The sequence below is a fragment of the Pagrus pagrus genome (genome assembly GCF_965226575.1).
Source record: "Pagrus pagrus genome assembly, chromosome: 12".
NCBI classification, from domain to species: domain Eukaryota; kingdom Metazoa; phylum Chordata; class Actinopteri; order Spariformes; family Sparidae; genus Pagrus; species Pagrus pagrus.
Window position 1 is genome coordinate 11802376 of NC_140196.1, and position 27214 is coordinate 11829589.

Below are 27214 nucleotides of genomic sequence, written 5' to 3' on the forward strand. Positions count from 1 at the left end.
AGTATTACTATTAGTACTCCATAGAAACATGAACACAGGCCCTTGCGTTCACTGCTCAAGGACAGTGTTTACAGCATCCATAATGATAGATAATTATCACAATCTAGTCAAATTAAGTGTTCATGCAATTTGTCTTTTCTGTATCTTGTCTTTATTGTGATTACTCTATCAGCTTAGTTAGCAACGCGGCTATAATAACCAAGCAATTTCAGGATATCTTTTGTCTTGTCTCGATACATGACTGCACCCTGGTGTTAAAACATGGGGAATGCAGTTGTGTCAGCGGCTAGACGTCTGATTTACTGAGTCACGTATGCAAACGTTGTCTCCTGTATTCCCCTCTGTGAAAAATAGTGTTAGATATATAATTTGGTGAGTAGAAATATTAATAAAAAACATTATTTCTCAATGAATCTTAATGTTAAAGGCTCAGCAGGGTGATTGAGATTCATTTTTTCACATAGAAAAATGAAGAATAACATTTACTATTAATTCCATTAAGGATTTAGTATAGGAAATGCCCATGAATGAATAAATAATAGTGTGAATGGTGATCACAAATTGACAACAGCCCAAGATGACCTCTTCAAATGTCTCCTTGTTGTCCGACCAATAGTCCAAAAATGTCTTTTTTATTTGATTCAATGGTTCTAATAGCTCTAGAACATTGCAACTCACAATATAGTGTTGTCTAATATCATGTACTAAAAAGAATAATGGCAGGTATTCAGAATTATTATCTTTTATTTTATTATGATTTAGGCTATTATGTGCCTATGTACTCAGTACAGTATTTGTTTTTAATAATAGCTCTACATGTGATATTTTATTAATTTTAGATGATGGTGGATTGAGTCAACGTTGCGTTGAATTAATATTTATTAGATTTGGACAAATTATTGCGTTTCTCTGTGGGAAAGCTGATGTGACACAGAGCGACAGGACGGAAAGCTGTCTGCTGTTCTGAATTATCAACGCATCAAAACGCGATTGGCCAAAATCACGACAGATGCCACTGGCGGACCAATCCGCTGCAACACCGATGACGCGCCGTCCAATCAGCTTCCCTCTTTCAACTCCTCGTTTACTAGGCGTTTTGAGGGTGGGGTGACTCAGCCGGAAAACAGCAAATTTTAACACCTTGTAACCTGCGGATTGGAGTTCACTGGTGAGTCACATTTGCTTTGCCGGACAATTCCCGGTCTGTTATTTGGTTTTAAACGTACAGTATGGTGTGTAAGCGAGAAAAACCGGATCGTTTTGACGTGTTTCGGCGGCTCGTACGGTGATGTTACCCCGGGGTCAGCGCATATGTCTGCTGTCACTATTCTGACAAAGTGTCGGCAGGAACAAAATTAGCTTACTGTAACTCGGCGGTTAGCTGAACAACATGTACTATCGTCACCATAAGTAACGTCTGGCTTCATAAAACACTCTTTCTTTGCTTTGGCATAGTTTGACAGTGTAGTAGCTTGCTTACCATTTAGCTGTCATTTCTAACACGACGCCGAGTTAGCTTCATCAACGAGATTTACTAGCTAGCTGCTTCGTTGCGGACTTGCTTTAAAAAATCGCAGATTTAGCAAGACTGCGTCGTGTTATCCCCCTCATCAGTTACGACAGCTATTTCTGATCAGTGATGTGCACCGGGGACAGACGAGAAGAAGAAGAAGGGACCTCTTTTGTCCTGGCCGCCAAATTTCCCCTGTCAAGTCGCAAATGAGAGCTTTTCTTCCCACACATGTGATATCTAAAGGGATGTCTTAAAAGATACTCATTTAGGATGTGAGGCTAGCAGCGCTCCCTCCTCTCTGGTCCTGGCCCTCCATGCTCTCATTTTGGTTAAATATGAGGTTCCCCTCAAAGTGTTTGCTACTTAAAAAAACCCCTCCTCTTTGCCATTGTGCAACCTCAAATAACTAGCAAACCCTTTAAGCTATCCCACATGCAATCCAGATAAGGATGACCTCCTTGCTATTTTTTGAATATGGAGGGCTGGGTCTGTTGGGTGGAGCCGCCACCCCTCACCCACCCACTTGATCACCCAGCTTGGTGAGATATGGATGGAGAGAGCAAGCACAGCTCTTACACACAAGAGCACAGTGATTGATTGTAGCCTGCATATAGCATTAACAGAGACTGCTTCCCCAAGCTGTGCATTACCAACATCTTACTCCACCCTCACAAAATGGAAAGCAACATGTACATAAAAGCAGCTGGTTAGAGCTAGATGATCTTGCTTGCATGCTGTGTGTCTGGATAGCTACTAAACCCACTCAGTGCCAACAAATACATAATTAAAATACAAAACATAACATTTGTGGTCATTGTTTCCCAAACATACAACACTGAACTTGATACATAATTTGACTGCAGTCTCATTTTTTTCCATTCTTAACCCCTTTTAAGTAGGCCTACTGCATATTTTATATCTAACTCACCAGTCTTGGCATATTTTGAGAAGAAGAAGGAGAATCATAATCACATACAATCACACAATGTACAATGAGTTAAACTCGTTCTCTGCATTTAACCCATCCCGAGGGAGCAGTGGGCAGCCAACATACAGCACCCGGCGGGAACCAAATCCAGATTCTAAGCCAGACTGGAGAATTAACCCAATGTGCATGTTAAGATGGTGGTGGAGACCGGAGTATCTGAGGGAAAACCCACGCAAGCGCAGGGAGGACATGCAAACTCCACACAGAGAGGCCCTAACCCCAGCGGGATTCAAACCCTGGAGCTTTTTGCTGTGATTTTTTTTTTACTGCATTTAAAATGTAAAAGAAAAAAGCAGCACCCTGATTCCTTTCAGATGCAGAGGTTGTCCGGCAAGAAAAGTTGAACCCCAGTCAACACAGGGCAGCATTTTCTGGCAATGCACTGCACTGGCCAATGAAACTACAGGTCGACCGACAGTGTATTTTTAAAGGCCGATATACTATCATAATTTCAAGCAGGAAAAAGCTGATAACAGAAATATCTGCTGATATTATCAGTGGTTAATCACATGCACATGGCCCTCAAATGATCAATTATGGCCATTGCTCCTATGGCTGTAGCCAATGACCATTGCTTGCTAGCGAAACAGGGACAGCATGCTTTTGGCAGAGCAGCAGCAATCTTTAGTCTAATGTATTAAAAATACCATTCTATAACCAAAAACCTTTATCACGCTCAAAATGTATAAATAAAGCTGTCTTATATTAAGATAACTTTGTTTTAGACATAAATGATCTCAGGCACACAATGACATTACTTGGACTTTGAGAGGCTCAGTGTAAAACGGTTTTGTAAATCCCTGCGTGAGTGGTGAAGCCAAATTCAGCCAGTAATTATAGTTTGTTAAACGTCCTTGTAGTGCTGATTAATTGGTCGACCTTTAGTTTAAACTTGTCTCACCGGTACCTGACACTATAACACTATGCTGTTTTTTGTTTGAAAGCCTAGTAATACATTGACAGACTGCTTTCTCACATCAGTCTTTCTTTTCAAAATGTTGTTGAGGAGATGCTCAAACTTCTGTGCTTTTGTTGCAATGTAACTGCAGCTATGTCTTTGATTTTTCATTTTTTGGACATAAATGCTAGCCTTTTGTCAGGAGCACCAAGGAGGACAACGCCTCTACAGGTGATGGCGTAAGCAAAAAACGACCCAAAGGGCACTCGTCTCTTTTCTTATGGCCTAATATTCATGTATTTAATTCTCAAGCTTCACAGTTGAATCATTTATTTTAGAGAGGACATGCATGCTTCACCTGTGTGGTGACACTGTAAGGCCTGTCAGACTGGGAAGTGACAAGTTCATTTCAATGACAGCCTGGTGATAGCTTTGCCACCCAAGCGGCACATTATGGGGGGTGCTATTGCTGTCCATGTCAACGAGCACATCCCGCATCACCCTGAAGTTTCACCATGGAGCACTTTTGCCTCTGTGCTCGATGTCATGATTGTGATGAGACGAATATGCTGCACTTTCCAGTCTGAGAGGGCCTTAGCATTTCTGTAGTAGAAATGTAGCATTGCATGCTTTTTGTTCCTGGTAGAGACATTTTTAGTGTCCACAGTTCGGTCATTTAATGGCATTAGTGCTTGGTTATGCCTTGTGCTTGGCTCTGCAGGAATTTGTGTAAAGACTAGAGAGTACTTTTGACCTAGTAGAGGCTGAATATTTATCCTTTAAGAACACACTAGAGATGGATATCCTGCCTTAATGTCACTGCCTTGATTTATTTCTAATATTTTCACAACGTTGAAAAGAATGGCTTTAATGCACTTTCAGTACAATTGTGAATTATTGCAGTCAAATGTGGAATCCGTAGCACATACATCCGCTTTGCTGACATGTGACTTTTTAAAGCACCAGCATGATTAGTTTAAGCTGAATGAATGAGAGTGAGGACGTAAAATATGGCCACAATTTCACAGTGAAACACAGATGGAATTGGGAACATGTGTTGTAACGTCTTCAAAGCATAGCTTTACTGGAAATCCTGTATCATTTAACAGAAGGCAACCTCATCTAGCTGTTGCTGTGCATACAGAGAATGAAAATCCTGTTCAGTAACCATGAGTGTTGTGAAAATTGGATTAACTTACATAACAAGATAAAACTCAAAATGGAGGTCAATACTGTTGGGTAAAATTAATCAGACTTCATGTCTTTATGTCTGTGAGATTTATCAGAGATCTATTTAATAGACCTCAACTTTCGCCTGATGGTGGCACTAGAGGAACAATTTTAAGTGAGCACACAGATCAAGTGTGAGTATTTCACATGCCTTACCCAATTTCAAAGCATTGAATGACAGTTCAATATATTTCTTTGCCATTTTGACAGCAAAAGGGATTGCTAGTTCTGCAGCTGGAGGTAGAAAGGTACACTGGAAGATTAAATTTCTGTTGAAAAGTCGTGTTAAGGGCTAATAAAAGATGCTTCTATGGTCGGGCTTCAATGAGCTTTTACCAGAAGAGGCACAAAAGGTGTGTTGGACAAAACATTGTGCCTTGTGACCTGGCTGACATTTACAAAACTACCTGTTGAACTCGTCTTGACTTCAGAAACGATAGTGTTGACTCACAAAAAAGCTGACCTTTGGACTCATGGTGGAGCTGGATGGATTATTGTATTGATCTCAAAATCTCTATGACTGACTGAAAAACTAAAGAGACTGCCGAAAGGGAAAATGTGGCCTTTTTTAAAAAAAAATTAAGCAAGACAAGGTGAAGGCAACTCGCACACCACTTGCTTTGGGGATTAAATCCTCCCAAAATCAATTCTAGCTATAAAAGAAACAAATTCCTGCACACACTTTTCACCACTGCATTGATTAATATATTAAAAAAAGGTTGATGCGTTAGTCACAGAGACCTTTTGTCTTGTGGAAGTGTGTGCAGGAATTTACTCTTTTTTGCTGGAATGAGACTTTTTAAATGAAGCAACAAAACAACGACACAAATAAGTACATTTTTGGTATAATAATAAAACTGCAGGAAAAAAATCAAGGCAGTAAAACAGCTTTACAGCTTCATAGAAGTGCTGTATGTTTGCCCTGAGGCCTTTGCTGTCAGGGTCCTGACAGCAAAGGTTAAGCTCCATTAGTAGAGTTAGAAGCCGTATTAATGGCTGGGCTTCTTGCATAAAATTCCTGCATAAAACATTGTAGCTGTGTTGTATTAGCTTGTGGTGCAGCGCTTTGTCAGTTTCCCATCATGCCTGTTATACCTGCTGGTCCACATACAGTAGCTATATATCACTGATTACTAACCATGCTCGTAAAAGGCTGGACTGAGTTGGCGTAATGATTCACTGGACATGTGGATATGTTGTCATTCCCACAATTTGGCAAATTTAGATTTCGGCAAAAAGAAGTTTTAGTTGCCAATGTATCTTTTTTTAATGTAGTAATAGACTTCAATGGATCAGTGTAGTTTCCTCTGACCCATTCAGTGCGGTTTGTTCAGCCGAATATACAACACAAAACAACAGATGTGGAAACACAAACAAGAGATAGTTCAGCAACCACAGGACTGCATTGTTCAGATTTTTAAAAAAACATTTGTACTAAATTAAGATCCTTGTAAGAATAAGGCTTATTGTTACCCCCAAACTGGATATTTGTAAATTCATACATACACATTGTGGAGCTAAAGGATTAGTTGAATGATTTATTAGATGAGTGTTCCTGCATGCTTTAGCTATTCCCCTGCAACAACACACCTGATAAAAATAATCAGCTCATCATCAAGCTCTGCTGAAGCCTGACATCGACTCATTCATTTGAATCAGGTGTGTTGGGGCAGGGAAACTTCAATGAGCTGGTCGACAGAAAATTATGGTTTCAGCTTCTCAAATATAATTATTAGCTGGCTTTCAAAATAATCTGTGATGGTAAATTGCATTAGGGCTAAGTGATCTGGCTTTAAAATAATATAATATTTTTAGGCTATATTGCGATAAATGATCTACTGGTATATCTTAATATTATGAAAGCTCCTCGAAAAGCACATTATAAATGCTAGAACTGAGTGACAAAAGCAAATTTGATATTGTTGACCACATATCTCGGTGTCAATATTGTGACATGACTATTGGTAATTTCATTAAAGATTACCAATAATAGATTTTTGATAATCAGTTATGTGGATATAATGATTAAGTGGCGTAAAGATAAGTATTAGCTGAGGTAGAAGAGTCTGGTAAGCTCAGAAAACTACATCCTTTTACTGTAATACAGCTTTTAAAACCAGGAAAAAAACACTTATGCCACGTCACGATATCACGATATCCAAAACGATATCATAAGTATACTATAGCAATATATTACCCAGCCCTTAATTGAATATATTTGAGTTTTGTAATGTTGGTGAGACCATACAAGAAGTGTGCATGATATTTTATAATTTAAAAAACAATATGTAGATAAAAATAAGGATTACTTTCATCATCTATTAGTCTACCTGTTATTTTCTTAAAATAAAAATAAAAAATCCCAAGCACTCAGAGCTTAAGGTGATGTATTTAAATGTTGCTCTGTAAACTTAACTTTAAGAATTATAAATCACCCCAAGCAGCTTTTTCTGCATTATTCCCTGTAAAACCAAAAAGTTTAAAATAAGCTGATATCGGATAACACTGATACCAATTTTCGGTAATAGGCCAATATTGGCGGATAATATCGGCCAGCCACTATATCGGTCGGGCCCAGCAAACGAAAAGTACTCACATTTGAAAGGCTTGAATCAGAGAATTTGTGCTTAGAAAGACTTCGCATAATTAATGGGTTATCAGAATGGTTGCTGATGAAATTTCTGTCAATTTGCCTAATTGATCAATCAACAAATCGTTCTGCAACTATTATTTAAATGACAGTACAGCTGGAGCAGTTTAAGTGAAGTAGTTTAATACTTTGATTGATTCAAATGGTTAGTAATCAAAACATTTTACTACCTCATACCATTATGCTACCATCATTGTCACCACTTTGATCTATTAGGATCTGCTTGCTTTTTCCTTCGTCTTTTGCACCCACATCTGTTGGATGTCGTAGTGCTGAGAAACAAATAATAATGTTCAGATGTGAAGGTGAAACTGGGTGGGCTGCATTTTCCTTTCAGTCAAATCAGTACTTTCCAGTTGATTGGGTATTGTCTCTGGTCATTTTGACGAGTGCCATTAAGTCGATCTGCACCTCAAAAGCGACAGGCATAAAGCATTGATCTGACCAATAATGGTGCTTTTTAGCACAAGTGATCAATGTAATTTGGTGGACTGAAATAGCCCACCATAAGGAACAGGCAGCCAGCCCCATCAGTCACGTGGTACACGGTGCAGCAACGTCATTAGGGCAGAGATTTGTGAAGAATAAGCAGACAGAGGGAAAGAGCCCCGGAGGTGCGGCACTTTCTTAGCATTTGCATCGTTCCTGTTGTTTTCTTTTCCCGACCAGAGAGAGAACAGAGTATCTGTTCAACATTTTAGAGACCCAAATGCCCGGTCCCACCCAAGCCCTTTCCCCAAATGGAGAGAATAACAACGACATCGTCCCGGACAACGGATCCAACATCATTCCTTACAGGAAAAATACAGTGCGGGGAGAGCGCGCCTACAGGTAAATCAGTGTAACGTCGCATTTGCTTTGATGTACGAAAAAAAAAAAAGCCCATATAAAAGACAAAACACTGCTGCAGACAAGAAACCTGCACTGGCCTTGGTCCTCCTCCTCGTCGTGTGCTGGTTTTGCTTTGCACCCATCCGCTCCTCTTCTCCCTGTTGTCTCTCCTGTCATGTTAGCTCTCTGTACGTGTCTCACACCATGGCGTAAATCGCTCCCAAGTTAGCTTAAAGCCTCGCTCCTGCTGGTGTGCAACCACCCACGATTTATTGCCAGCACTCGGATACATGCTGTCATGTTTCGGTGTGCAGTAGTGTAAAGGATTTCATGTGGAGGAGCGGATCTAAAAAAAGGGGGTCCAGCTTTTTAAATGACAGGCAGACAGCCGCCCCTGCTCCCGCCGCTCCTGCTGCTAGAATATTCCTATCGTGACATGACACTTCGCAGCTACCTTGTAATCCCTAAAATCAGGATGTGTGCTGTGTTTGGGTTGATGTTTTCTTGTGTGGGTCACCTCACGAGCTGCTACACGAGTCCGATTCCCACCCACCCACCCCCCTGTTTGAAATCAGCCCAGCCCTGGTGTCGGCTGGCCGGCTTGCTGGCTAATATCCCTGCCCGGCTAACAAAGCATGCTAGCAGCTCATACATCCGCTTTGTTGACATGAGATCGGCTGGCCCAGTTTCCTTCCTCCTTCCCAGAGAATCAGTCAACCGAGGCTCTGTCCTGCAGTGATGTGATAGTCCAACTTTAATGCTGAAGGGTTATTATTATCCTGCATACCCTGGTGTCGGTTAGCTGGGTGATAGTGATGGTGGTGATGATTTAGCATGGTTTTAATAGCATATCAGAGGCTGCTATAACAGGGCTGTATCAATGCAGATGTCCTGGTCTCTATCAATGAAGTAGGCTCAAATGTTTATGCTGCAGGACTGCACATGTTATAATTATACAAATATAAGTAAGTATTACTGTGTTACTCATCTCAATGTTAGGACTAGGGATTGACTGACATGCCTTTTTCAGGGCTGGTAAGAACACTGATTATTAGTAATCAAGGAGACTGATGAAAATATTGTGAACTGATGTAGTAAAAGTAAAAATCTCAGAGTCAGAATTTAGAATAACCAGTGAGGAAATGTACCTGACAACTACTGTACTTAGGTTCAATTTTGAGATGTTTTACTTGAGCATTTCCGTTTTCTGCTACTTTATACTTCGTCTCCACGACATTTATTTGATGACTTAAGCCACTAGAAGCTTGTGATGAAGGGCTATTATGATGTGTAACCAGTCAGATAGTGTTGTGGGTGTGGTGTTGAGTACGACCACAGAGAGCTAACTACAGATAGAAGAAGGATGCTGCATCAGAGCCAAAGTATTGCATTTGTAAAATAATTTACTTTATTGGCAATCAGACACAAAAACAAAGATACTGATGGTCAGAAATGCTGAATATCGGCCCTGATAATCGGCCAAGCAGATAATCAGTCGATCCCTAATTTTAAACTCTATAGTATCTAATCAGTTACTGAGCAAACATACCCTTTTTTTGACTGGCAGTTAAAAAACACGACACACATGTTGACAGGCAACCTGGAGACAAGATGTTGCGTTTGTAGAACTGATAGTAAGATTTCTCTCTGCATGATCAATTGAATTGTTTTGTTGCAAGAAAGGGTTTAAATGTACTTGGGCAGGCTTGAATATACTTGTCCTGGCTGTTCAGGTATATCCAGTGTGTGGGAAAACACTGTGAACGAAGCTGCTTAAGAGTTAACAAATAAAATTGTAAGCATTTATTAATTGTGTTGTGGCTGTGCTGTGTAACTGCTTAATCTGTAGTTTGAAAAAGGTTGAGTTCTTGATGCATTTTTATGGCACTTGATACGCTTTTGGTTTGGTATACTGTAGACCTGAATATCCTCAGTACAAATCGGGCAGGTGCTCTGGGGCCTCTGTTTTGCAAGCAGGTAAAATAACAACATCTTTCTAATTCAACCATGCAGCAGCTTCTGTTTACCATACAGGTAAAATCAAATCAAAGAAAGGCCCACAAGGCCTTCTTCAACCAAGATATTAATATAGCATAGGTGTACTGCTATAAGGTCTGTACTGTATGTTGTATACTACATTCTTTGCTCCTCAAGCAAAGCAGATTTGTGGTATGAAGTGCAAAGATATTTTGATATTTGATATACCAGAGAATTTGGGCCCTGGTTTCAACTTTTTGAATGTGAATATTTGCTTTACTAAGTGACTATCTTTGAGTTTTTGAGTTTTAGCTACTACAAAATTAACATCACAAATCAGCATTCACACACTGGTGGCGGAGGCTGCCATGCAAGGCACCACCTGCTCATCAGGAGCAACAAGCATTCATACACACCAAGAGCAATTTGGGGCTCAGTGTTTTGCTCAAATATACTTCGACATGTAGACTGCAGGGGCTGGGAAAATCGAACCACCAACCTTCACGTTATTGGACAATCCGCTCTACCGCTTGAGCTACTGCCGCCCAGTCAATGAAATTGTGTTATTTATGGAGCCATCACTACTTTGAGTCATCAGTCTAACCTTGTATGACAGAGGGCGCACTGTATTCAGGGGTCACACATTCACACATCAAAGAAGATGAGGTTAATTCACAGTGTAGAGGGAGCACGAGTACCGGTGGCATGCAGCGGCAGGGGGTCGGCTGTTGTTAATGGGCATTTGTAGATTTTTGTGCTTCTTTGGGGGTCAATCTAGCCATGTGGATACATGCTGAAGATCACATTATGATAAATAGTAAATACTGGTGCAGTCTTTGTAAGCCTGATGTGTGTTTACTGAATGTAATATTACCTGATTTGTTGCTGTTACTTAATAAACATCAGAACAATACGAATGGTCTGGTCGAACTGTTCCAATCGTTATTAATTGGTCTTTTGAGAGGATACGTATGTGTTACATTTATGTCTTTTATTTTATGAGTGCTTTTATGGGCTTGTTCTAAAATGCACATGAAATGGCTGCTATATTCGTTCATCATGTTTTGAAATCCGAAACTGACGCATGAGGAAACGGCACCTTTTCACTCTGGATGCATTGCTTTTGTTTTGAAGTGTTGTTGTTTTTCTGTTGCAGTTGGGGGATGGCGGTCAACGTATATTCTACCTCAATAACCCAGGAGACTATGAGCAGGCATGACATCACTGCCTGGGTTAACGATATCCTCTGCCTAAACTATACGAAAGTGGAGCAGCTCTCCTCAGGTGAGAACAGAATGAAAAACTTTGTCCCTCTATTCACCTTGTCCTCTTCCTTCTGCTCTCGTTAAAGAAGAAGTTTGAGACTACACCTTCACCGGTAAAGCACAGGGTTCAAATCATTTTCTTTGTAAGCTAGCAGTTAAAGCAACCTGTGGAAATGTCCTCACCTCTCCCTGGCCGAGAGTCGTCTGTCTAAAAATAAACGTATAGCCTCCCACGTTCTCCTGCTGTGACCAAGTAATCCAATTTCAGTCACTCTACTCTACAGTCACGCCTACAGAAACACCCTCCACCCCCCTTTTCTTAAGGTGTAGGCTGCTTGTTTGATGTAGATTACTACTTAGGTGCTCTGTAGTTGGGTTTATGCGAGTTTTATCTAATACCTGACCTACTGCCAGGCTCTGCTAGTGCCCTGTTTTTCAATTGGATAAAGGTCTAAGTTAATATTAGCCATGTTTCTGAGAATGTGCATTAATAGTTTTCTTTTTAAGGAAACGGGGGCAGTGATCTGGGTACAGACAAAGCTCCCAAACCCTTTAAAAAAGAAATTCTATCAGGCTTGATAAATCTCAGCTTGTATTTTTATTGTAGCCTTCTCATTTTTGAGCAGTGGCGTGCATACTCAACTAACATTTTATTCTGTCTTCAGGAGCTGCCTATTGCCAGTTCATGGATCTGCTCTTCCCTGGCTGCATCAGTCTTAAAAAGGTCAAGTTTCAAGCTAAGCTGGAGCACGAGTACATTCACAATTTCAAACTGTTACAAGCGTCCTTCAAAAGGATGAATGTGGACAAGGTGTGTTTTCTTATTTTATACTTTGCACTGTATGTACTTGAAAGAAAAAACTGTGCGTTTTTACATTTTGATTCTCTCTCCCTCCTCTTCCTTGATTCAGATAATTCCTGTGGAGAAACTGGTCAAAGGCAGATTTCAGGACAATCTTGATTTCATCCAGTGGTTTAAGAAATTCTTTGATGCCAATTATGACGGTAAAGAGTATGACCCGGTGGCAGCCAGACAGGGTCAGGATGCCATTCCCCCACCTGACCCTGGTGAGCAGATCTTCAACCTGCCAAAGAAGTCCCACCATGCAGCCAGCTCCCCTACTGCAGGTAAGCATCATCTGTTCTTTTGATATCCAAGTGTAGGTGAAGTGTTTGCAGTCACTGGCATGTTTTCATATTTATATACCTGGCCTTATGTACCTGTTCTCTGTTTATTATACAGTAATTTCCAAACACAGAGGACTTGTGAAATTTCCTGTGAGAGAGAAACTGAGTTATAATTACTTTGTCAGTCATCCATCCCTGAGTAATAAACCCTTTTTCTGGCTGCAGGAGCGTCAAGGTCGAGCTCAACAACCCCCAAGTCCTCAACACCAACATCTAGACCCTCGTCAGCCAAAAAGATCCCTGTACCATTGGCTCCTGCCAAAGGAGAGAAAGAACTGGAAGCACAGGTCACACAACTTACCGAGCAGGTGTGTGCATGCAAATTCTGGTGTCTGCACGTCAAATTTGACTGTTATTCTGAAACCAACTGTCAATAATGAGACATTCAGTTTAATATGCAGGACAAAGAGAAGTTTCAAATTCTCACTTTTGAGAAGCTGGAACCAGGGAATATTTTGCTTGAAAAATGAGACAATTACTTGATTATAGGAGTTGTTGTCAATTACTTTTCTGCTGACTGATTGCTCTAGATGGCAGTGATACTGTAGAGAGGCAGTGTGCTTTTACAGAAGAGACTAGAGAAGTGCTAGAATCAGAGCTGGTGTGTAACACAAACCATCAAATGGTGCTACTTGTTAATATATTATTAATCTTTCTGTAGCCAGTTTATTAATCTCCTATACTAAAAACTACTTCCTCTTTATAAGCTACCCCTTCACTAAAACGACAAGCTTGACCCACATACAACAGTAGCTGGTCTAAAAAATATGGTACAGTTTGGCTTTTTTTTGACGGGATTAATGATGTGTTGCCTGATCTTGACCTAATTCAGTATACCGTATATCCACATTAGACGGCTTTATCAAACATGGAACCCTTCCATACTTGGCATCTTTAAAGCACCACAGCTGATCATCAGGAGCACAGCTGGTGCAGAGACAGACAACAACCCACATCCATTAACTAACTGTTTGGTGTTTTCTGTGACTGCTGTTCTTTAAACAGTGGAAGAAATGCAATGTAAATATGTCATCTGCCCGTCAGAAATGGTGCATTGGCACCATCTTTGCTCAGACTATATCATCTTGATAGTGTTCATGTCCTACAGACCTCAATCCTATTTTGAATTTGTGGCAAAACCTAAATACTCAGTCACTCATGGTTTTAAAAGAGCTCGAGCAGGTTGGGGAAAAAAATAATGGTGGAAAAGAAAGACGTGGAATCAAGGTTGCTCAAACGCATCGAGGGAGATTGCTGCAGAGACGATTTTCATTAGGTTGTGTGTCTCTGCTTTGGATAGATGACTTGTCATGGCAGTTTTAATTTAGGTCTGAGGGCTGAACCTTTCCTCTGTGGCCACACTGCAGACTGGAATTACCAGCAACACTCAAACCAGAGTTTTGAAGTTGGGGAACATTTGTCAAAATGATGGACGGCCTTCAGATTTTTCCATTGTGTTGGAAAATAGTCCTAACATTTGTGAAGCAGCAACCTGCAAGTGTATGGTAGTTTTACTTGACAAATGTCAAAACGGATCAGTAGATTATTTTAGCAATAGTAAGATAGAGACTGAATGTTAGTCCATAGAATAATCAATTAGGCAGCTCACTCTGGACCTCTCTGATTACAGGAGATCTGTGCACTTTAGACTACTTCTCAGATAATCAATTGTCTTTAACCAGGATCCACATTGTTTTGTGTGTTGATATGGATGGTAAAAATAATGTTGTGGATTCTTCTTTTGTAGGTGAACACACTAAAGTTGGCACTGGAAGGAGTGGAGAAGGAGCGGGACTACTACTTCAGCAAGCTGCGAGAGGTGGAGCTGCTGTGCCAGGAGCAGGGTGAAGAAAACGCCCCTTTTGTTGATCGGCTAATGGAGGTCCTTTACGCCTCAGACGAACAGGTCAGCGACCTCAGATTGATCTAAACTGGGTTCAGGACAGTCAGACGCTGTTTTTATCCTGAGTTAGATCCGTTTTTGAAGCAGTGAACACTAGTGAAATGTCTTTGTGCCATTTTTCCTGGTGGTGAAGTCATGTGAAAGCTATAGTGCGGTTATAACAGATAAGAACAGCAGTCTGTGTGTCATCACATGTTTGCCTCGGAGCAAAATGCAGTAGCATTTTTATTAAGCTGTTTCTGCCCCCTGTTTTTAGGAAGGAGCGGAGCTGGCTGAGGGCGATGGACAGGAAGCAGACCAGCAAGGCCACGAGGAGGCAACAGATGATCAGCAGGAGGAGCAGGATGAATACTGACTGCCTTCATCCTTCACCGCAGTCACACCCTTCTTTTTAATATGTGAGAACTGTTAAAGGATTTTTATTTTTCCTCATGGTTTAATTTTTTTGTCCTCTCCAAGACTGAGCACATGAAGCAACCTCCTGAATAGAAGCACCATCACAGTTTTTTATTTTTTGTATCCCTCCGCTCACTGTTCGATGTTTTTTGTGACTTTTGGTGAACTGCTGTGGCAGACGAGCTCAGACCATCACAGAAGTTTTCCGAGGACTGTGTGGGTGGAAAAATCAATTCAAAAGCTACAGTAGATGTGATGAAATGCTGAAGTTTAGACAGGTCACTGTTATCTGTCAGTGCAAGTGTTAACTTCCCGGCTTCTGTCCTTTTTTATTTTCATTTTATTTTTTTTGTTTTATTTTGCATATCAACAATATTAACCACAAGAATGCAATAAGCAAAGCCCTGAAAGGGCTCGTAGTAGCTCTTATTTAACCTCCTTCCATATGTTGCACTGACATTTGACTCTGTACTGGACAATCTGTCCATAGACCCTCACCATATTTATTATTATTATTAAGCCTTAGAAATAGTGCGAGATTCTGCATTGCATCCTCGTGAAGGAGGACGATACATTCAGTGAATTGTGAATAAAAATGTAGTATAATGCCAATTTATGACTGTTTGACATCCTCACAAATTACAAGATTTCAGATAATCAGTGTGCTCAACAATGTGTTACTCACGCCATACAAGGTGCTTTGGTGATATAGTTTACTTGGTATACCATTATCATAGGGAAGGAAGAGACATTATTGTGAACTAGTCTTATTATGATGCAGCGTTTTAAGTTTTAAACCTCAGCTGGAACTTGTGGTCTGTTCAGATTTCAGAGTTTTTTTGTTTTTTAAACCACAGGTGTTAGGGAGACGAGTCAGTTCACTGAGTAATTTGCCATGCTATATTCCAGTAAGTACATTGTATACCCTTTCTTAATATTGCATTTACTAATATTGAACCGGGCAGTGCACCATAATGCTTTAGTCATATATAATTGTGTAAATGAAAAGGAATGTAAACATGTACTGTCAATAATTAATGAATGGTAAATGTTTTTTTTTCATGTCCCACTCATGATGCATTCCCCAAAAAACGTGTTGCATGTTTGCATTTTATTTGTGAATAACTTGACCTGCTTTTTACATATTTAATAAAAAACAAGTATGTTAAGTGAGCTTTTTGTATGGTTAACCTGCAATTTGAAAGTTGTTGAGATTCGGATGGATTTGCTGTAATAAAAATGCGTTTTGAGTCCACGGGAGTGTTGTCCTGTCACTCCAGCAGCAGCAACTAGACCTGGTCATAGTTAAGAAATTAAGTTATCTGCTGTAACTATCAAATATATATAAATTGTTGTGTTTTAGTATTTCAATAGATGATCATTTACCATACCTGTTTTTGTATGCTGATGATAGTCCATACAAGCAAGCAGTGTTTGAAGAGGTACCCCTTTTTACTTGGCTAAACCAACAGTTTTCACCCAAGAAAGACACAACAGAGCTGCACAAAATTGAAATAATTTCCAAATCGCAGGAGCTGCAATTTTTTGATAAAGGTCAACTGTAGACAAAACAGCATTATAATGAAGTGCTGTTGAGATGCATCTTGATTTTAACTTTTTTTTTGGTGAAAATGGAAAGAGTGCAGCAAAACTAATCCCTCCTACTAATCGTGAATCATATCGCAACCGCAATAAATGACAAAAATAATCGCAATGTCACCTTTTTGACTCGTGCAGCCTTAGTACAAAATTATTAAAATAGACTTCTGTGAGCAGCATTTTAATGTTGTGCTTGGAGGTGGAGCTGACATGAAGTAGTTTATATATTGCCTACTATTGACATATATTTTCTCATTTGTTTTAAGTGTAACATTTTAATCTGAAAGGTACAAATAACTATAATGGGAACATTTACTCGAGCCAGGATGATATATTGGCCTATCACAGATATATCTGTATCGGTGTTTATGTTGTAGATCTTTTTTTAGAGATTACACTACTCAAAATTAGTTTGGGATATTTTAGTGTTTAACTTAAACTTTTTTATTATTCTGTGACATATCAGAACTTTTATTTTGTGTTTTGTGAATATATTTGGTCCCCAAAAATAATGCAACACATTGCATTTGACTTTTATTGCATATGCACATGCACATATGCAACTGTATCCCAATGTCCCTAAATCTGAGTAGTGTATACTGCATTTATTCATTTATTTATCATGTCAAGCAAAGTACAGGTAACTCAAACTTCTACCTGATTAAACAGTACTTGACTAACATGTTACTTTCAGTCATTGTGAGCAGGCCATCGTGTTGCAGAGAGGCTGACAGGCTGGCTGCCTCCGGTCCACGCTGTTGAGTAATCAAACACACCCCTCCTGTGGTTAAGCAACAGTCAAGTCACTTAGCGTTAGCTTCGTCTGCACACTGGAGAGGTAGTTAGCAGCCACCGGCAAACTTCAACTGCACCACGATGGGTTAATGAAAAAGACTTCATCAGACAACGTTTTGTGGACACGCAGATAAACTACCACAGTGGCGTAAACGTGTTTTATTTTGTCGCCATGTCTTTCAGAAAGGTAAGAAACCTGCTACCTTGCTGGCTAGCTAACTTGCTATCCACTTTGAGCTAACTTTAAGCTAGCTGGGTTGTCTGCCTCGGCCCGCCCACAGCTCAGTGAGTTGAACTGTCAACTCGTGTTTTAACTTGTTTAGATTTTTTTTACTGTCACAACTAACACACAGCTGCTCTTTATTTAAGCTAAACCCAGGTAAAAAAAAAGAAAAGAAAACGAGACTCAACGAGAAGCAGGGCTGAATGAGCTGTCGAACCAGTTGTTTCATTAAGTGATGTAAAACGTGTTTGACCACCGTTTGTCCCTTTGTTCATGTTGTGCAGCGTAAAAGACACTACAAGGACATAAAGTGTGTTTTCTTTCCGGATGATGTGGAAAATGGTGTCCAAAAAGTGGGCAGAGAGCCAGCATCACTTTCATCTGCGTCTTCTGCCAAGAGCTGGAAGAAGTGTGGGGACAGTTTTCTGGACAGTCCAGTGATGAAGGTTGATAAAGACATGATTGATATAATACTCACAACTTAACCCCAAACCACAGCTCTATGTTTTTAACATTGTTGATGCCTTTGTTGTTTTTGTTGCAGAACCTGAAGTCATCTGGAAGGAAACTGTCAGCCATCAGAAAGTTGGCACAGTCACCTGCTTTAGGTAATTTGTACTTCAGTCTAATTAAACTGCCTAACACACAAAGTGCCTGTGCAATATATTGATGTTTTATCACAGCTGCAATCACTTTGTAGACCTTCTCACTAGCCTCATTTAAGATCTACATCTACATTTTTATTTACATTATATCAAACCTAATGTTTGTTTTAATAAAAATGTCCCACAGTTGATCACAAAATAGTAAAGTTGTTTTCCTATTCTTCAATCTGACCTTAAAGGACCAACACACTTTCATGCTGTTTTACTTTGTATTTATGTGGCGGACCCTGCCACCTTTCTAGCTTCAAACAGTGTTCTGGGGACCGCCCAAAAATATTTATCTCTTCCATAACTGAATAAACAAGCTGTTTAATAAACAAGCTGTTTATTCAGTTATGGAAGAGATAAATATTTTTGGGCTATATTTTTAAACCACGCAGTGCCTATTTAACAGTCAATTATTGGTTAACCATTAATAATATAAAAAAATATGTTGGATGTTTCTTCCACCAGAAAACTGTTTTAACCACTGACTTTATCCATGTTCTAGGAGTTAAAAGAACAGATCAAGTAATAGCGAAGTTATTTGAATGATAATGATTTAAAATTGACCAAATAATTACTTCATTTTAATTGCGAGCTCCTGTCTGACGCTATTTAACATCTGGCCTGATAAAATTCAACCCATGTTGAGGCTGCTGAATGGCTTAAATGTAAGAATATCTGTTTGTATGTGGTGTGTTTTTGTATTTTTTTAACTTACAAATAAGTTGTATTTTAATAAAATAAATTTACTTCATTTGACACCCACCGCCATTTTCTTCTCTTAATGTAGACAGTAGAGAGGACTTGGTGAACATTGCGTGGAGCTCCAGCGGCAGTGAACAGTCTGATAATGAGACCCAGGAGCAACATCTGTCCAGAGGTGTGGTTCAGCAGCAACAACGTCCTCGGAGACCGTCGAGACCCACAGCTCCCATCCAGTCTTACACAAGAGCGCTGCGCATGCTCAGAACTGATAAAGGTGAATGAATGTTGTGAGCCGCTGAGTCAGAGCTGGGAAATATGACATTGTTCTTAATGGATAGTTCAGCTTTTCAAGAGCCGACCTTTGTTAATTACTGAGTTTTAGGTAGGCTAGTAGGTTAACTCCTTGACCACTGGACAGAGCCAGCTTGGCTGTTTTCCTTGTTTCCAGTCTTTGTGCTAAGCTAAACTAAGCTAAGCTGCCATCTGACTTGTGGCAAGACAGTGAATACGCGTATTTTCCAAAATGTCAAACCTTTCATTTAACTCAGTCCACTTGCTAGTTTTTTTCCAGAGTTTTCTCAGTTGTCATGGCGTTGACTCAGTTGTCATCCTGTGACCTAGGTAAGAGGTTTTAGTCACTTGATGAGATCTGAGCATCCTCCAGAAAAACCTTGTAAACAGACCTTGAATTAGATTATTTTGTGAAAAATGTGTGTGTGTAAAAGTGTGTTGTTTTTTCCCCTTCTTTCTTTTAGATGATCTTCCTGTTATTGACACAGACAGTGATGTGGATGAGTCCGAGGAAGATGTTGAAAAGGACAGTGGGCAACAAATCTCTGACTGCGAGTCAGAGTCCTTTGATGAAAAACCGGAAGACTTGCCTCTTAAATCTACAAATGTGAGTACTTACAACCATTAATGCACTTCTCATGAACTGCATTAGAGTGTGAATCAGGTGCATTAGACAGGTACAATAACTATGTTTACATGCAAACTGATGATCCATGATTATTCTAAATATGACAATTATCAGAATTTTATATGGGTCATATAAACAGCATTTTATCCAGGTTTTAAGACCAATCCTTTGTGGGTATTTACCGTAGCTTGCAAAACACAACCTCATGCCTGTTTCAACTCTGTGCTTGCCAAGCCAACAGCTTTCAGGGTTCAGAGAGATCTGATCAGATGGAGGGACACACCTACTTTTACACATTACGAAAGACTTTGATATCAACAGGTTTTTGGATATGCACAGATATTGCAATGTCGTTTTCTAAAATTTTGTTTGCGGGAATGAAAAGACAGAGGCTATGTTTGTTAGCTGTAATATGCATGGCTGCTTGTAACAGGGCTATTAGGGGGAATATTCATTTTCATTATCCATGTAAACGGCTCAGTAGGAACATTGTCTTTTTTGTAATTAGGGCAAAAACTGGAATATTTTGTGTACGTAAACGTCGACACTGATGGACTGTGGTTTGCTCTTTTCTCAAGGGTGTTATGTGCTTTAATGAACACTAGGTGGGGCCACACAACCTCTAAAATTCTATATAGCTGTTTGAGTCCAGTGTATGTTTCTAATTTAAAAGTATCGGCTCACTTCCAGTGTATGCAGTGTTCCTAGAAGTAGTAACACGAGTGTCAGTACTTTTCCTAAAGTACAGAGACTCCAGATGTGTTTCTGATCACTGTGTGTGTGTAAAACCTGATGGCATGGACGCAAATTTGACAGTGTAACGTAAAATAACACTAATGATATGGTGTTTTATTTTAAGTCTTTATGTTTTATAGCTGTTTTGATTTTTTTTTTTTGGTTTTATGTTTTAGTTATCACACTAGCAGGTGGAGTATTGCAGTCAACATGTCCTTAAAGGGCCTCACAGGCTTTAACCAACATTTCATGATGAACCTTCTAGATTCAGGGTTTGCTCCAAAGTGTCAAAGTTCACGGGCTGAGGTAGCAATAAAACACTGACAGAGTGTGGAGGGAAAGCTGCCAGATAATCATTGATCCAAAGCTGATATTAACAGTTAGTAGTACACTATGAACTTTTCCATGTTAAGAAAAACATTAGTTGCTCCCTCTGAAATGCTGATATGTAAAGAAATAAATGGGTTTTATTAGTGTTATTTTCTGTAAATCAACTCACTGTAGAGCTACAACGCAGTGTATGAATCGATTGACAGAAAATGTTTGGGCTTTTATTGACTACTGTGTCATTTTTCCATCAAAAATGCTAAATTTTTGATGGTTCCAGCTTCTTAAATGTGGAGATTTACTGTTTTTTGTGTAATATTACCGTAAATCAAAGTTTTTTATGTTTTCAAGACACAGCAAGTCATTCGATGATGTCAACGTCAATGAGTAATTGCGGTGGGTATTTCAGTGTTCTCTGAAATTGTAGACTAAATAATCAGCAGATCAATCGAAAATGAAAATAACCGCTAAAATATGATGCATGCACAGAACACACTTCTCTTGCCACTTCATATGACAAATATCTGCGTTATCACTGAAGTCAATCTTTTGTGTGCCCTCCTGTATGCCGTGGAGACTTGGATTGACTGTTCCTTCTCTGAAGTTATTCAGACACAGTGTTTGTCCAAGGCAGGGCTGGCGTAGAGAGAATGTATAAGGAGTGGTGAAGGTTGAGCACTTGGGTTCAAGACCAGACACACAGCGTTTAATCATGGCAGAACACATTACAACATGCAATTGATCAGCTAGCTGTGTCCAACTTATGAGGCGATGCGGTCATCTTGATAGCGGTTTTATGAAGATGTCCTTGAACAAGCAATCAACTGAGTCAGCACGGTGCTGTACAGTGCCGTGCCCACTAATTAAACATATTCATACTGCAAAACACATGGTGAATTCAAGCAACCAGGGTGTCGTGATGACGCTCCAAGTTTGCAGGCTGTGTGCTGAGAGGAAGCCTGTACACAGATTAACATCACTGCCGCAGACCCAGCTACTTCCTCTTGTCACACTTTAATTTGCTGCTATCAGCTCTCTGGGGTCAAACAAGATTTAAGATCACCTAAAAGGAGGCTTGTGGTCAGAGCTCTATAAGGGTCCTAGTTTTCATATACGGTCGCACTGAAGTGTATGCACAGTTTGATTGTTCAGCGCTCAATGCATATTCAGTATTGGTAATAGCATTTTGGTATTGAACACATATTATAGTAGTTCTGCTTTATACATCTGTAAACATGCACTCAATTTTCATTTAATTAGAACAGCAAGATGTAACCTAGTCTGAATTTTTGTGCTGCCCGGAAAGCATGCTTGCATACAGCCAATTGTAAATCAAACTGGATCTAACAGGATACAGTGGAGACGATCCCAGACCCAGTCAAAGTTTATTACTCCAGATAAATGTACGGCTGACTCACTTGCAGAACATCTGCCAGATTTCTGTGTTATTGTACTAGCGCTGTAAGTGGACAGGCGGAGCTGTGAGGGTCGACTCCGCGTTTCAAGGCCAAAGAGGACGGCCACTTCCCAGATGAAGCGTGTTCGCTCCCTCACTCGAAGGGGTCAACGACCTCCACTGCATCAGGGCAACGCTAGATCAGGGCCGTGTCAACAGAGCAGGACTATAAACATCTTTTTTACTACTGTTTGTTCAGGAAAACATGCGAGTGAATCAGGCTGCTCAGAGCTGTGTACTTACAATGCTTTCAGTGCCGGGTGAAAACATTTTTGAGCTGGGGCCAGGAACATAGTGTTCCTTATTCTCTGTAGCTGGTTAGAGTGTGACGTCTGCTGGCACTCGGCCTAGCAGGGTCAAGTTGATTCAAATAAGAGAGCTCGTTGGCTGACGGGGCCTGGTATGCTGGTCTTGTCTGCACATGACAGGAACTCAGGTTTCTTCTGGATTTTTCCATGAGAACTGATTCCCTCAGGTGTAGTGAGCGGTGAGACAGCAAAAAAGATTGTTTTGTTACCTTATCTCGTGAATAAATCAGCCTGACAGTATATCAGTGTACCATATCCACCCACTTTATTACTGAGGTTATTGATATTTTTTTGATCTTTAATAACTTGTGATTAATTTAATGAAGGCCTTTATAAATACCTAATATCCCCCTGACATAAAGTGGTATTTTATCTGTGATGTAACATTTATTAAAGTTCATTCAAACATGACACATTTCAAAATCAGGGAAAGTATACACTTTTTAAAAAAAATTAATCAGTCATTATCATTTTATCCACAGATGACAGAGCTAGAAATCTCAGGCTATGTATCTGACGGCGAGAGTATTGGCCACACGATGACGTCGAGCAGGCTGGACTCTGAGAGCTGTCCTCTCCAAACTGGTGAGGGCAGCAAAAGGTCAGTCAGTGACTGGGTCAGATCTGCTCAGGCGATGCTGCAGACGCCTCAGAAATCGTTCACCAGGCAGTCCAAGACCCCTGAAGACTCTGCCAAAAAGAGAAGGAAATTTCAAAGGTTTGAAATACTGTTCTTGTGTTCAAAAGTCACATTAAGGAAGCAACAATTCAGCTTTTTCTCAATGCCTGAACACAGATCATTACAATGTAGAAACTATACTTATTAGGGCTGCAACTAATGATTGTTTTCATGGTTGAATAGTCGATGAATCTGTTGATTATTTTCTCAATTAAACGTTACGTTGTTTGGTCTATAAAATATTAGACAATGGTGAATATTGTCGATGAGTGTTTCCCAAAAGCCGAAGATGACGTCCTCAAATGTCTTGTTTTATCCACAACCCAAATAGATTCAGGATTTCAGGAAGTCAGTCATATTTATGAACCTGGAATCAAAGAATTTTGACTTTGACTTTCTTTTTTTATTTCTCAAGTTGATTAATCGATTATCAAAATAGTTGACTCATCAGTGCAGCTTTAGTGTATATTGTGTTGCTGACAACTGATCTTAATAAGGTCAGTACTGGCCCAATACACATCTGGTATATCTATTGCCTCATAAGGAGAGCAAACAAAGCAACCAGGCATGTTTCTTGCTGCCAGATGACACTCAAACTTTGGCGGCAATGTTTCCACGGCAGAACTGATGATGAAAGGGACACCTGGTGTCATGATGTGGGTGCTAAATGTCATCGCCATCTCCAAGCCCACCAAATCTGACAGATGGCTATCTGAAGTCTTTGACAGCTTGTTTTGTTGCATCAGAAAATCTTTGAAATACACATTTTTGCACGTGTTTTTGTTCAAGTGTGCGTGTGCTTTGTGAATTTATCAAGTAACATCATCTATTTATCATCTATCATCTGTGTCTGTGTGCACAGCGGAGGTCTTGCTGAGAGGCTGAATCGACTCCAGAGCAGACAAAGGTCAGCTGTTAGCTTCTGGAGGCACCAGTCCATCTCTGACGCCTCAACGGCAACAGGTGATCCACACAAACCCACACTATTATCCACAGCAATACTAATGATGTTGCTCTCATTCACACTCTTAATCATCTATCACGTTAAACAATGTACTTTGATTTTGTGAGTGGGATGAAGTCAGTCTGTGAGCAGGCGTGATTGTACGTAGAGGCCACGCTGAGGAAGCGCCGGCTGTACGTTGATCACCGTGGCTCTGAACTGTGAACTCAATATGTAGGTTACAGGAAACTGCTTGCCTAGGTTTGTTTTTTTTTTCTTGTCTTTTTTCCTTTCCGTGGTGAACCAAACCACTTATGCTCTCTCGTTAAGTATCTCCTTGTAATAGGACAGTGACTGTAAGGTGGCAGTTGATTGTGGAAAAGCACCCACCTGATCCAACTTTGAGATCAGTCAAGGGTTTGATTAGAGTGATGTGTAAAGGGTTAAATTCAGGGTTAAATTGTGGAGGTTTGGTATTTTTAAAGTCAAATCAATATGTGCTGTTTCTCTTTTGAAGACACCTGCTTCTGTTTATTCGAAATCAGATGGTCCTCATCAGGTTTTTCTTAAACATTAACACATGTTTAATTATTTCCCAATTAGAAGTTATTTGTTGCCGGGCAAATTGTGAACATTAAAAACACTGTTACCGGACTCGATCGCGCTGTTATATGACACCTGTTTATCATTGTTGAAGTCATTTTGTGTGTTATGTAAATGTGCACGTACATGCACGTGTGACCGTGACTTGTTTCCTGACATAATACGACTTATCAGATCGTTTTAGGTCAGGAGGAAGAATCAAGTACAATCTGAGTTTTGGCTTGCGGTGGTTATTCTGATGATTTTGTAATCTGAGACGTGAATCCACACGTGATGCACCTAGCAGAAAAAAGTAACTCTCACTTAGAATAAACACTAACTGGCTGTGTAGACAGTCTACAGTTTTCTATGGATTATGTTGTCAGCGTGTAGCAGGGTTTTATGTACATCTTGCACATTTGCCATGCATGTCTGTGTGTGTGTGCGTTTGCTAGGCCGCGCCCTGTACTGTTCCCACATTCCTTGCACGTGAATGAGAGAAGTCGTGACACAGCACATCCTTAAAACACAGTTCTATTCATTTTTAGTTGGCTATTGATTTTTTTTTTTTTTGATGCTGCTGTGACTGTTTGTAGCTCTGAAAGACCCAGCCCAGGCCCAATATCATCGGGGGAGGAAACCGTTCCACCTGTCTCCTGGTCATAAGATGCCTTATCCGCAGTTTTTTATCTGCTAATGTTTTTTCTAATGGTAGGCAGTTTGAGGAGAGGAAGAAGGAGTTAGACGGTGCCAGTGCACGGACGGGAGAGGCAACCCGTAACTGGATTGCCATAGTTTATAAAAGGTAATAAGTCAGAAGAGAGGGGCTGGGCTTAGAAAGTTTTTCTGTGGCTCCCTGATAGCTGACCTGGTTGAGCATGCACCATATGTACAGAGGCTGAGTCCTTGATACCAAACTGTGGCCCTTTGCTGCATGTCTTCCCATCTCTCACCCCCCTTTCCTGTCTGACTCTCCGAGCTGACCTATCAAAGAAATACAGGCTAAAAACCCAAGAAATAATCTTAAAACAAAAATGTCCCTAGTGTAGAGCCAGCTCTATAGTGTATACTTTTAACATTAAGTCTAAACTTCTATATCAATTCATGTTTTTTGATAATGCCCCGATAATAAACATCAGCACTGTGTAACTTGTAACACTGAGTAACCTGTGTAACTAAACCATTGAGGTTATTGCAATTTCTTGTTGCATGTGCTATGATCTAAATGAACAAAAATATTTCTCTGCACCTTTATTCCTGTTTACCATCAATAAAATGTAGTGTGACAAAATAAAAAATGTATTATTTAGTGCAACCAGTGTGAAAAGTAAGTCTGCATCCCTACTTAACATTCATGTTTGGACAAATGCATGTGCAGATGCAAGCTCTCTAGCGATCCCTTTGATATGATTTACTATAATCATATTAAAATCCTCCCTCTGGCCACCTTCAGGCATCGTTAACTACACAGACACTGAGCTGCACTAACTGTGTGCACTCATTCTGCATTTTTCACAATGCAGTGCAATCAACTTTACACACAGAATCCACATGCAGCCAAGTTGCTCTCTTATCTCAGCGTGATTTATAGCTCCGGGGCATTGTCTTGATTTGCTCTTCATAATCATCTCTTGACTTTATTGTTCAGGCCAAGAGCACAGTCAGTGCTGTGGTAAAATTCCAAACATTTGCACACTCACCCAGTGGGATTGACTGTGTTTCATGTCCAACTCAGCCTGAGTCAGTAACAGCTTTTACAGTTATGCAGTGCGAATTGTTCTGATGCTACAAGTGAATTGCTCTCATAACACATAATGAGTCCCAAAGAAAGCGAGAGTCCGTGAGAGCGTGTGTGTGCTGTGTGTGCATAAACACAGAGGCACGCACACTGAAACATACACACACACACGACAACACACTCAACATCTGTGTTGTTGTTGCTGTGCTCCCCAGTGGACAGGCCTGGCGTACTGGTGCTGGAGGTGCTGGAGGTTCAGGAGGAGTGCAGCATGCAACTGGCGCTCTGCGAGCACCAATGGCCCCCCGGAGAGGGTCACCACCACGAGAGCCCTGTCTCTGAGGAGAGAGGTCGCATGCTGGTGTTATTCAACAGAGAGACTGCAGCCCAGCTGCTCCCTGCACCCAGAGATATCATCCACATATACCCACCATGGTGAGAGGATGCAATACATAACGCACTTTAAAGTTCCCATCTGATTATTGTTACTTCACCATGACGTTTGACCTCCACTGTGCAGAGTGATGAATGTGCAGAGTCTGACACTGGAAGACTGGTTTCACTTTAATCTGCTAAAGGAGGAAAGCTTTTTTGTGCAGACCTTGAAGTTTAATACATGAACATAAGCGCATAATTCTGTGACATCACAACTAGTTTGGAAGACAATCCCGCTCCAGTACGCAGCTTACACAGGTGTGACGTAGAGACTTGAAACC

General features: G+C 40.3%; 2 protein-coding genes across 6 annotated transcripts in view; both read left to right on the forward strand.

Annotated features, from left to right (window-relative positions):
- The first annotated feature begins 1091 nt into the window (after window positions 1-1091).
- mapre2 (microtubule-associated protein, RP/EB family, member 2) lies at window positions 1092-16094 on the forward strand. Of its 5 annotated transcripts, none has more exons than XM_084368756.1 (9): window positions 1128-1168; window positions 3591-3630; window positions 7949-8110; window positions 11244-11371; window positions 12018-12163; window positions 12264-12480; window positions 12706-12848; window positions 14288-14446; window positions 14700-16094. In XM_084368756.1, exons 3-9 carry the CDS (start codon window positions 7989-7991, stop codon window positions 14796-14798), a joined length of 1014 nt encoding a protein of 337 aa, XP_084224882.1. In that variant the 5' UTR covers window positions 1128-1168; window positions 3591-3630; window positions 7949-7988; the 3' UTR covers window positions 14799-16094. The 5 variants fall into 5 exon arrangements, with proteins under 5 accessions (XP_084224885.1, XP_084224882.1, XP_084224881.1 ...); XM_084368755.1 differs by having other exon boundaries at window positions 1133-1168; window positions 3591-3638; XM_084368758.1 differs by having other exon boundaries at window positions 1133-1168; window positions 7981-8110.
- A 1091-nt stretch (window positions 16095-17185) lies between these two features.
- The window catches only part of spidr (scaffold protein involved in DNA repair), a 34678-nt gene continuing 24649 nt past the window's right edge, over window positions 17186-27214 (forward strand). The window contains exons 1-8 of the mRNA XM_084369113.1: window positions 17186-17420; window positions 17741-17902; window positions 18001-18064; window positions 18897-19085; window positions 19567-19709; window positions 23039-23274; window positions 24098-24198; window positions 26714-26933. Coding sequence (XP_084225239.1) covers window positions 17406-17420; window positions 17741-17902; window positions 18001-18064; window positions 18897-19085; window positions 19567-19709; window positions 23039-23274; window positions 24098-24198; window positions 26714-26933 — 1130 coding nt within the window. The 5' untranslated portion in view covers window positions 17186-17405. The remainder of the gene's footprint in view (window positions 17421-17740; window positions 17903-18000; window positions 18065-18896; window positions 19086-19566; window positions 19710-23038; window positions 23275-24097; window positions 24199-26713; window positions 26934-27214) is intronic.

What these genes read in the sequence shown, in the direction of transcription:
- mapre2 (XM_084368755.1), top strand. An exon ending in AAAGGATGAATGTGGACAAG is followed by an intron (nt 12,164 to 12,263) that starts GTGTGTTTTCTT and finishes TCCTTGATTCAG; the next exon opens with ATAATTCCTGTGGAGAAACT. An exon ending in TTTACGCCTCAGACGAACAG is followed by an intron (nt 14,447 to 14,699) that starts GTCAGCGACCTC and finishes CCCTGTTTTTAG; the next exon opens with GAAGGAGCGGAGCTGGCTGA.